This window comes from Lathyrus oleraceus, chromosome 3 (assembly GCF_024323335.1).
Source record: "Lathyrus oleraceus cultivar Zhongwan6 chromosome 3, CAAS_Psat_ZW6_1.0, whole genome shotgun sequence".
NCBI lineage: Eukaryota > Viridiplantae > Streptophyta > Magnoliopsida > Fabales > Fabaceae > Lathyrus > Lathyrus oleraceus.
In genome coordinates, this window is record NC_066581.1 from 164,752,426 (window position 1) to 164,770,494 (window position 18,069).

General features: G+C 36.9%; 1 protein-coding gene across 2 annotated transcripts; it reads right to left on the reverse strand.

Moving 5' to 3' along the window:
- Window positions 1-11,932: 11,932 nt before the first annotated feature.
- Window positions 11,933-15,017, reverse strand: LOC127126021 (long-chain-alcohol oxidase FAO2). Of its 2 annotated transcripts, XM_051054886.1 has the most exons (4): window positions 14,567-14,715; window positions 14,359-14,450; window positions 13,946-14,227; window positions 11,933-13,786 (listed from the first exon to the last, which is right to left on the reverse strand). In XM_051054886.1, exons 2-4 carry the CDS (start codon window positions 14,431-14,433, stop codon window positions 12,059-12,061), a joined length of 2,085 nt encoding a protein of 694 aa, XP_050910843.1. In that variant the 5' UTR covers window positions 14,434-14,450; window positions 14,567-14,715; the 3' UTR covers window positions 11,933-12,058. The 2 variants fall into 2 exon arrangements, with proteins under 2 accessions (XP_050910843.1, XP_050910842.1); XM_051054885.1 differs by lacking the exon at window positions 14,359-14,450 and having other exon boundaries at window positions 14,567-15,017.
- Window positions 15,018-18,069: the final 3,052 nt, after the last annotated feature.

Here is an 18,069-nt window from a genome sequence, read left to right on the forward strand (position 1 = left end):
GGTGTTGAAGGCTTGGGGACTTAGAAGAAAAGGAAGGGAGACATTAGGAAAAACCCTTTGGATATTAGTTCATGTATATTTTGTTCTTTGGTGTTTTCTCTGTGTTGTTTGGTATTCCCTCTGAATACTTTGTATAATTTTTTTTTCAATGAATATTTTATTCTCTCTATCCTCATTTTAATTTCCTTCAAATGGTATCATTCTATGATTCTTTTTTATGACGACAAAATGAGAGAAGAGTAATGATTTTGGTCATTTTTATTCAGTTGATAATATCCCAAACATTAGCAAAAAGGGAGAAGAGAAATGATCTAAAAAGTGTGTTAACATTAAAATTCTGAAGAAGTCAATGAAAATGACTCTAAAGAATTTAATCTAACAACTATGAAGAGAAAGTATTGCAAAATAACTTCATGGAATTAAAATTATAAGTCGTGTAATTAGAGGGAGCTTGCAAACCTCACTCGACACTTTAAGATAAAGAATTTTAATAGTCTAAAATACTCAGAGAAAGCTTACAAACCATACTCTGAATCATTTAGCATATTTATCTTATTTGAACATTTGAACCTTCATTGAAACCAAAATTATTTTGGATCTTAAACTCAGGGGAAGCTCATAAACCTCACTCTGCAGATTTAGGTTGAAGAAATAATTTTGAAAGTATATAACTCAGAGGAAGCTTACAAACCATCTATGAAGTTTTATAAATATGCTTATCTGATTCAAATTTTCATTTGAACCAAAATTATTTTGAATCTTAAATTCATGGGAAGCTTGGAAACCTCACTCTGTAAATTTATGTTGAAGAAATAATTTTGAAAGTATAAAATTTAAGGGGAACTTACAAACCAAACTCTGAAATTTTATAAACATGATTATCAAAGTAAAAATTGTTCATCAAAATACATTTGTTTGTCATCATCAAAAAGGGGGAGATTCTAAGAACATGTTTGGTTCTACATCTATATAACAAAGTGTAGAAGAATAATTTTGATCAAGGAACTTCAAATGCCTGTCTGAAGATAACTCTGATAGTTAAAGACTCTGAAAGAAGCCAACTAAGATTGTCAACTCAGAAGATAACAAAGCCTACTGGAAAGTAAACTTCAAATCATATAAAAGTTTGAATCAAGATCTGAACGATATCGAATTATAAAAGCCAGTCTCTAAAGTTAGCTATGCCATTGAAGAAGTCGATCTGAATGCAGACGAAGTCTGGAGGAAGCATAAAGCATATTAGAGAAAGGAAAAACACAAGTTGAACAAAGAAATAATATAAATATGTGTTTAAATTAAGTCATGCTTTAAGATTATCAAGTCAACATTTCTAAATAGAAACCATTCAGACAAGTTCTGATTAAAGCTTTGACTACAAGTGTGTGTGCAAGTTAAAGAACCTAGTACTCCAAGGACTCTGAAGTCTATCCATGTTCTGAAGACGATTTATGAATTATACTCAAGCTTCACAAAATTATATTAGAAGCTTCTGTCTAGAAGTTGGTAAGCAAAAGAAATATTCTCTAACAATTAACAAATCTGATCTGAACAAACTAGTAAATGTTATTGCATTTCTTGTTCATATTTACTCTAGACTGTAGTACTTTCAAACGTCACTATGAATAGACTTTTTAGTCTACATCATCTAGGCTTTGGACTCTGATCAAGCTTCACTTCATCTATTATATGAAGCCTATGATTATGACGAGTAGTATACTTAAGGAAAGTACAATAAAAAAGAGATTTCGTTATAAATACAGATTGTGATCTTTACTTAAGCTTTTGCATAAGAAGCCTCTGACTAATAGATTTAAATTAAAGGTTTATACTGTTTGATGTGACAGAAGTTCAAAAGGCAAATCTACTTTTAAAGTAAAGAGACTTCTCATGTCCCATCATCAAACAACTCTTTACTGCATGTGTCGTTCAACTGTTACACATGAAGTGACCTTTATATATACAACAAATACTTTAAAATATAATTCCTATTCTATTCTCCAACAGATCCATCCTTTAAAAGATCTCTTCATCTCCTATATATTATGAAGAAGAATAATATGGAAGAGTGCGAGAGAGAGAGAGAGAGAGAGAGAGCAAAAAACAAAAGAATGAAGAGAATAAAGTAGAAAGGAGAAAAGAGTGTGTGGATGCGAGCATACATGTGGATGTGTGTGAATCTTAGAAGATGTTGAAACTATAACACCACAACACAACAAAGAGAGAAACACTTAAAAATTTCATTGTATATCTTTTAAGTGTAAGCATATGAACTTCATCTTGTGTAATCTACTTAATAAAAAAGCACTCTTGTAAACACAAAAATGTCATAACCCAGCTGGTTATATTCCTCAGGCAACCATGTTGGTAAGGTTCTTGAGAGGGCTTTGACAGGTAGTTAAAGAGGGTTAAATCTTCTTAAGCGATAAGGTAGGCCAAGTCTTAAGGAAGATTTGGGGTTGCGAAGTTTATGTGAAACGACAAATTTCAACTAAGCTTGAGCCCAAATCTGACCAATGCTTATTTGTGGGGTATCCTAAAGAAACAAGAGGATATTACTTCTACAATCCTTCTGAGGGCAAAGTGTTTGTCGCTCGAACTGGAGTTTTCCTAGAAAAGGATTTTATTTCCAAAGGAACCAGTGGGAGGAAAGTAGAGCTTGAAGAAATTCAAGAATCGCAAAGCATTGATACACCTATGGAGGAATTAGAGCAGGAAACACAAGTAGTTGTGGAAGAACAACCTGCTCAAGTAGAACAAGACTAGCGTAGGTCAAGCAGGATACGTCACCTACCTGAAAGATATGGATATCTCATAACAGATCAAGGTGATGTATTACTCATGGATCAAGATGAGCCTGTGACCTACCAAGAGGCCATAACTGGTCCCGAGTCTGAGAAGTGGCTAGAGGCCATGAAATCCGAAATAGATTCCATGTACACGAACCAAGTTTGGAACTTGGTAGAGCCTCCTGTAGGAGTTAATCCTATAGGATGCAAGTGGGTCTTCAAAAAGAAGACTGACATGGATGGTAAGGTACATACCTATAAGGCAAGACTGGTTGCAAAAGGATATAAACAAATTCATGGCGTTGACTATGATGAAACCTTTTCACCAGTTGCAATGCTTAAATCTATTCGAATTTTACTTGCTATCGCTGCATATCATGATTATGAAATATGGCAAATGGATGTCAAAACTGCTTTCCTTAATGGGAATCTTCTTGAGGATGTGTACATGACACAACCTGAAGGATTTGACATACCAGAAGAAGCCCATAAGATATGTAAGCTACAAAGATCAATCTATGGATTGAAGCAAGCTTCCAGAAGCTGGAATCTTCGTTTTGATGAAACGGTAAAACAATATGGATTCATTAAGAACGAAGATGAGCCTTGTGTCTACAAGAAGGTTAGTGGGAGCATGATCGTGTTCCTGGTATTATATGTAGATGACATATTACTCATTGGAAACGATGTCCCTACCCTGCAACAAGTAAAGACTTGGTTGGGGAAATGCTTTTCTATGAAGGACCTAGGTGAAGCAGCCTATATATTAGGAATCAGAATCTATAGAGATAGATCACAAAAACTGCTTGGCCTAAGTCAGAGTACATACATAGACAAAGTGCTGAGACGCTTTAATATGCATGATTCCAAGAAAGGATTCATACCTATGCAACATGGCATGTGTCTATCAAAAACACAATCCCCTTCAACTAAGGAAGAAAGGGAACGCATGAATAAGATTCCATATGCATTTGCAATAGGATCTATCATGTATGCCATGTTATGTACTCGACCAGATGTCTCGTATGCTTTAAGTGCAACGAGTAAATACCAATCTGATCCTGGTGATGCCCATTGGGTAGCTGTTAAGAATATCCTTAAGTACTTGAGAAGGACTAAGGACTCATTCTTGATATATGGAGGTCAGGAAGAATTGGCTGTAATTGGTTACACCGATGCTAGCTTCCAGACAGACAAGGATGACTTTAGATCGCAATCTGGTTATGTGTTTTGCTTAAACGGTGGCACTGTGAGCTGGAAAAGTTCAAAGCAAGATACAGTTGCTGATTCTACAACCGAGGCCGAGTATATTGCTGCCTCAACTGCAGCAAAGGAAGCTGTTTGGATCAAAAAGTTCGTTAGTGAACTTGACATCGTTCCTAGCATTGTGGATCCCATTGGTCTCTATTGTGATAACAATGGTGCTATCGCACAAGCTAAGGAGCCTAGATCTCACCAACGATCCAAACACATACTTAGGCGTTATCACCTCATTCGAGAGATAATAGATAGAGGAGATGTGAAAATATGTAGAGTACCTACACTCGACAATATTGCTGACCCACTGACAAAGCCTCTTGCGCAGCAGAAGCATGATGGCCATACTAGATCTATGGGCATTAGGGATATGTCTAATTGGCTCTAGTGCTAGTGGGAGATTGTTGGTGTAAGCCCTAGAGGCCAATACTTTTGGTACTTGTATCGAATTATTTATTAATAATAAAAGGCATTTTCTTTATTATGGTTGATTAATAAAGTCCCTAGAATAGATAGTCCGTTTAATGTATTAAGTGTGACTTAATCATGAGAACACATTAAACATAAGGACACTATTCTTAAAGTATCCGTAGTCGAGCTTTAATGTGAAGTGGGATAACATTAAAGCATTAAGACTATTATGTTTGTAGACTGATGATCACGTCTCATGGATCATGGATAAAGAGTTATCAAGTCTTAAACATAGGTATGAATATTAAGAGTAATATTCATACTGGATTGACCCGCTATGAGAATACTATATAGAAAGTTATGCAAAGTGTCATAAGTTATTCTCATGGTGATAATAGTGTATACCACTCTTCGACCTGAAACCACTATGGATCCTAGATGTAGAGTCGAGTGCTTTATTGCTGATCCAACGTTGTCCGTAACTGGATAACCATAAAGGCAGTTGATAGGTACTCCACGAAGCATGCTGAGGGACATGAGTGTCCTAGATGGAATTTGCCAATCCTGCTTAACAGGATAAATGTCTATGGGCCCAATATTGAACTGGACAAGGGTGACATGGTCTATACCTTGTGTTCAATATAGACATAAGGGCAAAGGGGTAATTATACACATAATTATTATCACAGAAGGTTTTGTCAGATCACATGACATTTTCGTGACTTGGGTAGCAGTGATGTGTTGCTAGATACCGCTCACAGTTTATTATGTTAAATGCATGATTTAATATAATTGCCAACGCCGCGAAAACCTATAGGGTCACACACAAAGGACGGATTGATGAGAGATAGAATAATTAAGGAACATCGTAAGGTACGGTGTACTTAAGAAGAATACGAAATATGGTAAAGTACCAAATACTTAAGTGATTTTGGCATATTCTAAGATATGGGCCAAAATGCACTTAAGTGGGCTTTTTGGCTTGAAGCCCACACAAGTGGTTCTATAAATAGAACCTCTTGGGTAGAAGCATTTACTCTCCAGACAACACAACTGAAGAGTTGGAATTTCGTATATCTCTCTCTCTCACTCAAAGCCTTCACTCACAAACAGCTAGCACTGCGATTGAAGGAATCCGTTCGTGTGGACTAAGTAGAGACGTTGTCATCGTTCAACGTTCGTGATCGCCCCGTGTATCTGTATCAAAGGTTGATCATTGTCAGAGATTTGCACCAAAGGTTTGAATCGCCACAAGAGGTAACGATTCTATCACTGATCATGCCCATTCGTAAGGATCATTAAAGGAGAAAATTTTAAATTCCGCTGCGCCTTGGATGGCAATTCTCCTTCAGTTGAAACTATAACACCACAACACAACAAAGAGAGAAACACTTAAAAATTTCATTGTATATCTTTTAAGTGTAAGCATATGAACTTCATCTTGTGTAATCTACTTAATAAAAAAGCACTCTTGTAAACACAAAAATGTCATAACCCAGCTGGTTATATTCCTCAGGCAACCATGTTGGTAAGGTTCTTGAGAGGGCTTTGACAGGTAGTTAAAGAGGGTTAAATCTTCTTAAGCGATAAGGTAGGCCAAGTCTTAAGGAAGATTTGGGGTTGCGAAGTTTATGTGAAACGACAAATTTCAACTAAGCTTGAGCCCAAATCTGACCAATGCTTATTTGTGGGGTATCCTAAAGAAACAAGAGGATATTACTTCTACAATCCTTCTGAGGGCAAAGTGTTTGTCGCTCGAACTGGAGTTTTCCTAGAAAAGGATTTTATTTCCAAAGGAACCAGTGGGAGGAAAGTAGAGCTTGAAGAAATTCAAGAATCGCAAAGCATTGATACACCTATGGAGGAATTAGAGCAGGAAACACAAGTAGTTGTGGAAGAACAACCTGCTCAAGTAGAACAAGACTAACGTAGGTCAAGCAGGATACGTCACCTACCTGAAAGATATGGATATCTCATAACAGATCAAGGTGATGTATTACTCATGGATCAAGATGAGCCTGTGACCTACCAAGAGGCCATAACTGGTCCCGAGTCTGAGAAGTGGCTAGAGGCCATGAAATCCGAAATAGATTCCATGTACACGAACCAAGTTTGGAACTTGGTAGAGCCTCCTGTAGGAGTTAATCCTATAGGATGCAAGTGGGTCTTCAAAAAGAAGACTGACATGGATGGTAAGGTACATACCTATAAGGCAAGACTGGTTGCAAAAGGATATAAACAAATTCATGGCGTTGACTATGATGAAACCTTTTCACCAGTTGCAATGCTTAAATCTATTCGAATTTTACTTGCTATCGCTGCATATCATGATTATGAAATATGGCAAATGGATGTCAAAACTGCTTTCCTTAATGGGAATCTTCTTGAGGATGTGTACATGACACAACCTGAAGGATTTGACATACCAGAAGAAGCCCATAAGATATGTAAGCTACAAAGATCAATCTATGGATTGAAGCAAGCTTCCAGAAGCTGGAATCTTCGTTTTGATGAAACGGTAAAACAATATGGATTCATTAAGAACGAAGATGAGCCTTGTGTCTACAAGAAGGTTAGTGGGAGCATGATCGTGTTCCTGGTATTATATGTAGATGACATATTACTCATTGGAAACGATGTCCCTACCCTGCAACAAGTAAAGACTTGGTTGGGGAAATGCTTTTCTATGAAGGACCTAGGTGAAGCAGCCTATATATTAGGAATCAGAATCTATAGAGATAGATCACAAAAACTGCTTGGCCTAAGTCAGAGTACATACATAGACAAAGTGCTGAGACGCTTTAATATGCATGATTCCAAGAAAGGATTCATACCTATGCAACATGGCATGTGTCTATCAAAAACACAATCCCCTTCAACTAAGGAAGAAAGGGAACGCATGAATAAGATTCCATATGCATTTGCAATAGGATCTATCATGTATGCCATGTTATGTACTCGACCAGATGTCTCGTATGCTTTAAGTGCAACGAGTAAATACCAATCTGATCCTGGTGATGCCCATTGGGTAGCTGTTAAGAATATCCTTAAGTACTTGAGAAGGACTAAGGACTCATTCTTGATATATGGAGGTCAGGAAGAATTGGCTGTAATTGGTTACACCGATGCTAGCTTCCAGACAGACAAGGATGACTTTAGATCGCAATCTGGTTATGTGTTTTGCTTAAACGGTGGCACTGTGAGCTGGAAAAGTTCAAAGCAAGATACAGTTGCTGATTCTACAACCGAGGCCGAGTATATTGCTGCCTCAACTGCAGCAAAGGAAGCTGTTTGGATCAAAAAGTTCGTTAGTGAACTTGACATCGTTCCTAGCATTGTGGATCCCATTGGTCTCTATTGTGATAACAATGGTGCTATCGCACAAGCTAAGGAGCCTAGATCTCACCAACGATCCAAACACATACTTAGGCGTTATCACCTCATTCGAGAGATAATAGATAGAGGAGATGTGAAAATATGTAGAGTACCTACACTCGACAATATTGCTGACCCACTGACAAAGCCTCTTGCGCAGCAGAAGCATGATGGCCATACTAGATCTATGGGCATTAGGGATATGTCTAATTGGCTCTAGTGCTAGTGGGAGATTGTTGGTGTAAGCCCTAGAGGCCAATACTTTTGGTACTTGTATCGAATTATTTATTAATAATAAAAGGCATTTTCTTTATTATGGTTGATTAATAAAGTCCCTAGAATAGATAGTCCGTTTAATGTATTAAGTGTGACTTAATCATGAGAACACATTAAACATAAGGACACTATTCTTAAAGTATCCGTAGTCGAGCTTTAATGTGAAGTGGGATAACATTAAAGCATTAAGACTATTATGTTTGTAGACTGATGATCACGTCTCATGGATCATGGATAAAGAGTTATCAAGTCTTAAACATAGGTATGAATATTAAGAGTAATATTCATACTGGATTGACCCGCTATGAGAATACTATATAGAAAGTTATGCAAAGTGTCATAAGTTATTCTCATGGTGATAATAGTGTATACCACTCTTCGACCTGAAACCACTATGGATCCTAGATGTAGAGTCGAGTGCTTTATTGCTGATCCAACGTTGTCCGTAACTGGATAACCATAAAGGCAGTTGATAGGTACTCCACGAAGCATGCTGAGGGACATGAGTGTCCTAGATGGAATTTGCCAATCCTGCTTAACAGGATAAATGTCTATGGGCCCAATATTGAACTGGACAAGGGTGACATGGTCTATACCTTGTGTTCAATATAGACATAAGGGCAAAGGGGTAATTATACACATAATTATTATCACAGAAGGTTTTGTCAGATCACATGACATTTTCGTGACTTGGGTAGCAGTGATGTGTTGCTAGATACCGCTCACAGTTTATTATGTTAAATGCATGATTTAATATAATTGCCAACGCCGCGAAAACCTATAGGGTCACACACAAAGGACGGATTGATGAGAGATAGAATAATTAAGGAACATCGTAAGGTACGGTGTACTTAAGAAGAATACGAAATATGGTAAAGTACCAAATACTTAAGTGATTTTGGCATATTCTAAGATATGGGCCAAAATGCACTTAAGTGGGCTTTTTGGCTTGAAGCCCACACAAGTGGTTCTATAAATAGAACCCCTTGGGTAGAAGCATTTACTCTCCAGACAACACAACTGAAGAGTTGGAATTTCGTATATCTCTCTCTCTCACTCAAAGCCTTCACTCACAAACAGCTAGCACTGCGATTGAAGGAATCCGTTCGTGTGGACTAAGTAGAGACGTTGTCATCGTTCAACGTTCGTGATCGCCCCGTGTATCTGTATCAAAGGTTGATCATTGTCAGAGATTTGCACCAAAGGTTTGAATCGCCACAAGAGGTAACGATTCTATCACTGATCATGCCCATTCGTAAGGATCATTAAAGGAGAAAATTTTAAATTCCGCTGCGCCTTGGATGGCAATTCTCCTTCAGTTGAAACTATAACACCACAACACAACAAAGAGAGAAACACTTAAAAATTTCATTGTATATCTTTTAAGTGTAAGCATATGAACTTCATCTTGTGTAATCTACTTAATAAAAAAGCACTCTTGTAAACACAAAAATGTCATAACCCAGCTGGTTATATTCCTCAGGCAACCATGTTGGTAAGGTTCTTGAGAGGGCTTTGACAGGTAGTTAAAGAGGGTTAAATCTTCTTAAGCGATAAGGTAGGCCAGGTCTTAAGGAGTCAATTACCGTTGGGGTTTCTCAAACGATTGAGTAGGCCGGGCTCTTGAGGAATCAATAACTGGTTGTCATTGCATTTGTAATCATGATTTGATTATTGGATTAAGTCCTTGGCTAAGGAAAATCACTCAGGTGAGTGGACTGGAGGTAGCCTAGTTAACGATGAACCGTGATAAAATGCTTGTGTATTTTATCATTGTTCTTATTATTACTATTGCTATCATTGCATTTGTTTTGGGAAGCGAAAAGTTATTAAACTGGAAACCCAATTCAACCTCCCCATGTTCTTGTGTTTCCTGCACCTTCAGTTGCTAGGATCAAAATAATCAGGTTGGTTGTTGACCCATCAAACATGAAAATCTAGTATATATATTTCAAATGGATGTGAAATATGTATTTCTAAATGGCCCCTTAAATGAAGAGGTTTATGTAGCACAACCATTTAATTTTGTGAAGCAAGGCTAAGAGAGCAAGGTGTACAGGCTGCACAAAGCCATGTATGGACTGAAACAAGCTCCAAGAGATTGGAATAAGAAGATATATGGTTTTCTAAGGGAGAAGGAGTTTGTAAAGTTCACACTGAGTATGATGTATATGTTAGACGAAGCAAGAGTGAATTGCTTATACTTTGTCTCTATGTAGATGACATGTTGATAATAGGTAGCTGCAATAAAGAGATCAAAGATTTTAAAAGTGACATGAGCAAGGAATTTGAAATGTCTGACCTGGACAACGTTTCATATTTCCTTGGCATTTAATTCTACAAGAGTATGAGAGGATTGATTCTACACCAAAGAAGATATGCAAGTCAGATACTCAAAATATTTGAGATGGAGGATTGTAATGCAACTTCGACACCAGCTAAACCAAGATTGCAACTGACAAAGGATCCAGATGAAAAAGAAGTCGGTCCAACTCAGTATAGAAGACTCATTGGATCATTAAGATATATTTGTCACACATGGCCTGATCTAACATACGATGTATGTATGATGAGTAGGTTCATGCATAAGCTAAAGGTGTCTCATCTTGTAGCCATCAATAGGATACTAGGGTATCTCAAAGGAACACTAAACTATGGCATTTTGTTTCCTGCAGCAGATGACATAAATGAATGAAAATTAATGGGATACATTGACTCAAGTTGGTGTGGTGATGTTGAGTAAAAAAATTCACAACTTATTATGTGTTTATGCTAGGCGGTGCACCAATTGTTTGGAGCTCAAGAAAAGAACCAGATGTAACGTTGTTATCATGTGAGGCTGAGTACATAATTGTCTCTCTTTGTGCATGTCAAGCAACATGGATGGTGAATCTGATCGAAGAGATTGCAGGTGAAAATCATGGAGTAATGATCATGAAGATTGATAATATGTCTGCTATCAATTTGACAAAGAATTCGATAACACATGGAAGAAGCAAACACATTGAGATGTGATTCCATTATCTTAGAGAGCAACTAGCAACTAGGAAACTAAACTTGGAACACTGCAGAACTGAGGATCAGATTGCAGACATCATGACAAAGACTGTGCAAGTTGAATTGATCAAGAGATTGAGAACTATGATGAATGTAGATATCTTAGACACAATGAATTAGGTGGCGTGTTAAATATGTAACTCTTTGTGTTAAGTATGTATGTGTTACTGCAGAATTCGACTGGGTTGAAGCAACATGTATTCGACATACTTGAAGTTAATGTGTAATAGTTGAATTTGCATGTATTCAACAGAGAGTCGAATTCAACAAGTAGTAGGCAAAGCTATGTGTATTCGATAGGTAGTCGAATACAATTTGTATTAAGTTGAAGTTAGAAAGTTGAATGCATGTTGTAATAAGTTGAAGAGAGTTATTTTAATAACTACTTTATGTGCAAGTAGTCTCATTATAAATAGAAATAGTCTTTGTACTTATAAGATAATAACTTTTTCAATTCAATAGATTCTTCTTTCCTTCGCCCAAAATCTAAATTTTCTCTCTCATCTCTTTTCTCTCTAAAATTATCTCCTCTCTTCAAATCATTGTGCGAGAGAATTGTCTTACAACTAATATGTGGTTGAATCACTCAAGTGAAGAGTGAAGAACGAGAATCTTAGATCAATAAAAAAAGTGATTGAATCTTATTTTATCAAAATCGACTCCAAGAATATTATAATCAAATATAAGATCTTATTATAGAACTTACAATTTTACAATATCCATAAGAAATACATAGTAACATTATATTATGAAGTCCAAACGTGATAAACTTTGACACAACCACATGAAACTTTATTTTGTTAACACGGGTATAAAGTGAGAAGTACATCTATCTTTTCCATGAAATTCTTTTATTGAAATAATACAAACATTATTATTCTTCAATCAACACCTATCTATTTTTTCTTAAGTGATTCTGCAATTTTACTAGCAATACAATACGCTGTAGATTGAATGGTTATCATAGGATTAACACCAACAGCACTAGGTAAAACACTTCCATCACACACATACAACCCTTTTGCTTCCCAACTTTCTCCATTCTCATCAACTGCACCCTCTTTTTCATTACCACCCATTCTACAACTTCCCATTTGATGTGCAGAACTAAACATTGTCCAATATTCACCTCTCGACCGCGGACCCCCGACAACCGCGACAGAGTCGAGAAACTCTTCCAAATCTTCTTCTTTGATCCCTCTACATTTGATTCTTTGTCCATCACTCCTATGAGTTCCAACTTCTACAGCTCCGGCCGCTACCAAAATCCTTAAACACTTCCTCATTCCAATTTTAAGATTTTCTTTGTCCATTTGATCAAGTCTGTAAGAAACTCTTCCTTCACCTCTTACTTTTCCTGATCCTTTGTCTCTAACCAATGCAAAAAGGTTAGCAGTTCTTGCATACTTCGCCATTCTATCTTTCATATCGAGTCCCGAGATCCATGGAAACAATGCTGAAAATACACCAGGTCCTATAGCAGGTGCTTCTATAATGATTTTTGGTGTGGAGTTCTCAGCAAGTACTTTGTGTATAGAAGTTATGATTCCCCCTTCATAGTTATTACCACTCAAGTTTGTTAAGTCTTCAGGGAAATAGCCCCAAACAAACTGAACAGGGTGGAGATGAAGATTGCTTCCGATGTTCGGATTTCGTAGTCCGCTAGAAGTCATTAGAGGAGGTGTAAGTAGTGATCCACATGATGAAATGGTTACTTTGGATTCTATTTGGAGTTTTGTTGTTATCTTACTCTTCCAACTTGCTGCAGCAGTCACTCCTGAGCAATTCTTTCTCTCTGTTCCATTTTTTCCATCTTCCAGAATGAATTTCTCAGCTTTACATCCAGTGAGGATAACTGCGCCGTTTTCTACAGCATCAACCAACCAAGTAGAGTCGGTTCCCTTTTTATCTCCGGTTCTACAACCATAACAGCACGAGCCGCAATAATGATCTTCTGAAGCATTCACAGAAACTGACTCCACTTTTAAACCGATACTCTCACACCCTTTCCGAAGAACTTGATTTTGAAAGCTTTCCTTGTTGCATTTATCTGTGACACCGATCCTTCTGCATACCGAATCCATAGCAGATCGATAATCAGAGCTAGTGAAAAGTGGTAATTTATATTTTTCAGACCATTCCTTCATGACAGAATCTGGGGTTCTTACACATGCAGCCCAGTTTACAGCTGAACCTCCACCTACCGTTGAGCCAGCCAAGATCATCGTTTTACCGTCAACTGTTGGCATGATGCCAGCCGATTCGTATAGCTCGCTCATCGATGAATTTTCCAGGGAAGAATAATCTTGAGAAACAAAATACTCTCCTTTCTCTAGGATGATCACTTTCTGACCTGATTTTGCAAGAATTGCAGCCGCAACTCCTCCACCGCAACCAGAACCAACAATGACAACATCACATTTGATCTTGTACATGTTCTGCTCTTCATCTTGAGTGACTTCAAGGCCTTTTTCATTCAGAGATTGGATTAATGTAGAATTGGTTTCGTGCGAAGTCTCTATTAGTCCTTCTTGGAGAGGCCTTTTCTTCGGTTTCAACTTTTCCCTGGTGTCCACCTTGTACCCTATGGCCTTCCACATTGGATTATGTCCATTTTCATCGGTCTGCGAAAATTTGGGAAATCACATTTAGAAATTTTTATCATTATGACTTGAACTTCAAACATAACATTTTTAAATCTCATAGTCAAACTAACAAACATCTCATGAGCATTTCAATTTTCAACCGCAGATTAAAAACATAAAGTGAATGAGAAAGATTACCCTTGAGAACAAAGTATAGAAGAAAGTGAGTTTGAGCAACACAAACACATCCCTTAGAGGCATCCACCAACGTTTCTCGTTCGACCAATTCTTCAGAATCTCTTGTCTCTTTTCCATTGAAATCTCAGAGAATTTAAGAACAAAAGGCCACTTCCATTGCAAGCAATAAGTTCCACAGAACAACAGTGCCCCTAATCTGAATGACAGAATCCATAGAAACCACTTCACCAAAGGCAATGCTTCTGGTATACTCCTCTTGAACAACATCAATAGCTCTGCACCCTAATTTACATTTCAAAAAATAAAAAACTGAAAATTGAATTCATAAAACTCTTGCATTTTCACAGAAAAATTATAGATTCAAACTAGTAAAGTTCCAATGCTCTGGTTAATGCCAAAGTGCCTTAACAAACCTCTGTCTGGACTGACCCAACACAGAGATTGTTAGCACATAACAGGATTCGCACCCGAGTACATGAGAGAAGCATACTCTCTGGACCTAAGCCTTCACCAACAAAAATTGACAGAAAATAGAGTAAAATTCTGACAGGTGTCATTCAACACAATAATTTAGAAGATAAATAGATAAAAAAAAATGATAAAGTATGGTTGAAAAACAACCTCATCAGGAAATGGGAATTGAGAGCCAGAAGTTCTGTAAAAGGATGAGAGTGTTTGATTTTCATTGTTGAATAGGATAGAAGGAAAAAGGGTGTCACAAATGGAAGCCAAAACATGCATCTGAGTGGTTGATAATCCATGGCTATAACCATTCTCTTTTCTTCTACCTCCTCTCAATAGAGGATGACAATCTTCCATTGCTCTTGTTCTGAGTTCAATCTGCAATCACAAAGATGCTTTTTATTTCACTGTTCTGTTCTGAGATTTATAGACAGTTATGACAAAAATCAGTGTCTTGACTCTTTATTTATATGACAACACCTATTTAAAGTCTCTGAATCTATTCAGTTATGTGATATCAGTGATTTTAAATGAGAGTATGGCTTTTTTGATATGATGAATTTTGTGAGTTACGGTATAGAACAAACAGCCATTTAATTTCAATTAAGATAGTGAAATGTCTAGTCAATAATTCATGCATGTGAACAAAGTTATAGCTGGTAGAATATTTAACATTTTATCATTTAGTCAAAAGAAAATATCTTATTACCGTTCATCATTCAACTCTATCACTAATATCCAATTTTTTACTTAAATATCTCAAATTTTCAAAAAAAATAATTCAAAATAACTCAATTTTCAAACAAATTTCCAATATATCCCAATTTCAAAAAAATAAATCTTAAGGATAGGCGTCAGAACAATTGACGCATATCCTTAATTTTTAAGAGGAGACGCCAAATGAATTGACAACATCACAAGGTGTTGTCAATCCAATTGACGTTCATGTGTATAAAGTAAGAGGAGGCGTTAATTGATCTGACGGCTCAGTGTAATATGCAATTTATTTTTTATAAGTAGAAGTGTTGCGTGATTCATTTTTTCACATCTTTTTTCTTCATATTGCAAACATGTATGATGTATATTGCCATTACGGAAAAATGATTTATTCGAGAGATAAGCCTCCAACGTTGATTCACTTCTGGAACATATGTCGTTTTGATCAACTGAAGAGGGAGCTGGTTCGTTAGTTAGATGGAAAAATATCAGAAGAAAAAAATTAGAAGTATTGAGAGACTCGATAATATATTTGGTTGGGTGCGAGTAATATTTTTGTGTTAGTTTATTTAGACTTGTTCTATTTTAAGTGTATTTATATTGGAGTGATGTTTGTTGTTAACCTTGTTATAACAAAAAGCTAGTGTTATATAAAAATCTAAGGTTACAAAAATTGAAAGGTAATAAGTTATGATGCAGAGGTTGCTCCTAGATTGAGAATTTGTTCTTATTGTGTCCGGGTTGACGACATATACTACATAATCTTATCATTTTATCAGTCCTATCCATTTCTGTTCTAATACGTGTGTTGTTTGACCGTTATTTTTTCTTTCTTCGCATCTTATCGTTGTGTCAAACTATGTCCCCTTCATATGGAGGTCAATATTCCTCTATTGCTAACACTAAGAAACTTTCAGTATACACATTCATGACGGTAATGGCCTTATAAACATCAAATAGATGCATGTAAGCGTCAGGGCGAATATGTGCGCATGCTGCAATGACATGGGAGCAAGGAATATGGAAGACCTGAAATTTTCCATAGTCGCACCAACTTATGTTTAGTTTGACAACATAGGATAAATTTGACTTCCTCTATTGTGGTCCATTGTTTCCCGTACACTAAATTTTTGCCTATGACGGTCAAAGACCGTAACCGCGTGTGTGCTAGTTTTGATACTTTCCTCTTTCATTACTTTCGTACAACATTCACTGAATATTTGACCTGACATTAACACTGCACTCCATCTTTCACATCTGGTTGCGAATGTAGATGCCAACCTAAAATAGATTGTTTTAACCAATGCGGTTATTGATGGATTTCTAATGCATTTGAATACGCCGTTCATGCATTCCACAAGGTTTGTTGTCATGTGGCCCCATCGACAGCCTCTGTGAAATGCTCTTGTCCAATGCTCTAATGGTATGTTATCCACCATCTTCCTACATCTGCATTGGACAATCTAATTTCGTCACAGTAATGTTGAAATGACGGCTGAGTTAGAGCATGCCCTACATTCATCACTTTTTTGGGAAGGTTCTTGTCTTTGATTGCACAAACCAACGACCATAACATGTCAAACAACCAACCACAATACCAAGAGCATACCCTATACCACCACCAACAAGTAGATCCTCATCAAGACACTCAACATCGCTATGCATCCAACACATCACCCTACCATAGTCGCCTTAGACAAAACACCAAACGATCATTTAACACCAACCATCCTTCCTCCTACTATAGCCAAGAAGCCAAAACATCACAAAACCAAAACCTGCAACAACCATATGACTACCAAACACCACAACAATCATTTCAATCTTTCCTCGATGCTTCATTCACAAAAATATCGCCCTTTAATCGTCCTGGTCGCCCTCCAATAACTCAAACACAACCCAACTACTCTGGCATGGGTCATGAACTCAGCTATGGCGGTAACGCTTCAATGCATACACAAGACTACATGGATTTGTCTGATTATCTTAGGCAATCTCCTATAGTTGCTGGTGATGTTTCTGGACCCTCAGATACTCAAACACCTGGGGTGATTCATCAACGTGGGTTAAGGCCACACGTTCAGGTAGCTAGGGGATGTGGGACCGAAGGTCGGTTAGTTCATCCCGATCAACGACATTAGCCTTTTTGTGTAAACGCGTATTAATATTAATATCAATTGGTCCGATTTCGAATTTTATCTAAATTGTACAATGTTTTTCAAAAAAAATTATGAAACACACACAAGTGGTAGATCAATTGGCATCTCCTTTATAAATTAACACATAGACGCCAATTGGATTGGCAACACTAAGTGCACTAGCTAATCCAAATGGAGACACCTCTCTATGCTTAAGAGCATGCACCAATTGGTCTGACGCCACCTCTTCAAAGTGAGATATTTCAGGAAATAATTTGAAAAATGAGTTATTTTGGGATTTTTTTTTGAAAATTTGGGTTATTTGGATAAAAATGTCACTAATACCTTGAATAAGATTATAAGGGATAGGGATGGAAATTTGACTCATCCCCAATGGACACCCGCAAATTTACCCACAACGGGTAGGGTAAAAATCCGCAAAAATGGGTACGGGCATGGGCTTGGGTAATTACCCATAAAAATAAGCGGGTACGGGTGCGGGTATGGGCACCTTAGTACCCATCCCGTCCCATACCCGCACACTATATATTTATGTATTTTTATTTATATATTTTAGTTTATATTATTATATAAAAATGTATGTCCATCAATTATAAAACGTATATCAATGTTTAACCATTACATATTTAATATAAGTGTTCCTTTATTTCAACAATAAATTGTTTGAATTTTTTTTAATATTTTTAAAAACTTAAAATTATGAGTACTTACATACCCATAAGGCACGAGTACAGGTGCTAACTTTGGCACACAGGCGAGCATGGGCTCGGGCACGGAGATTTTTTT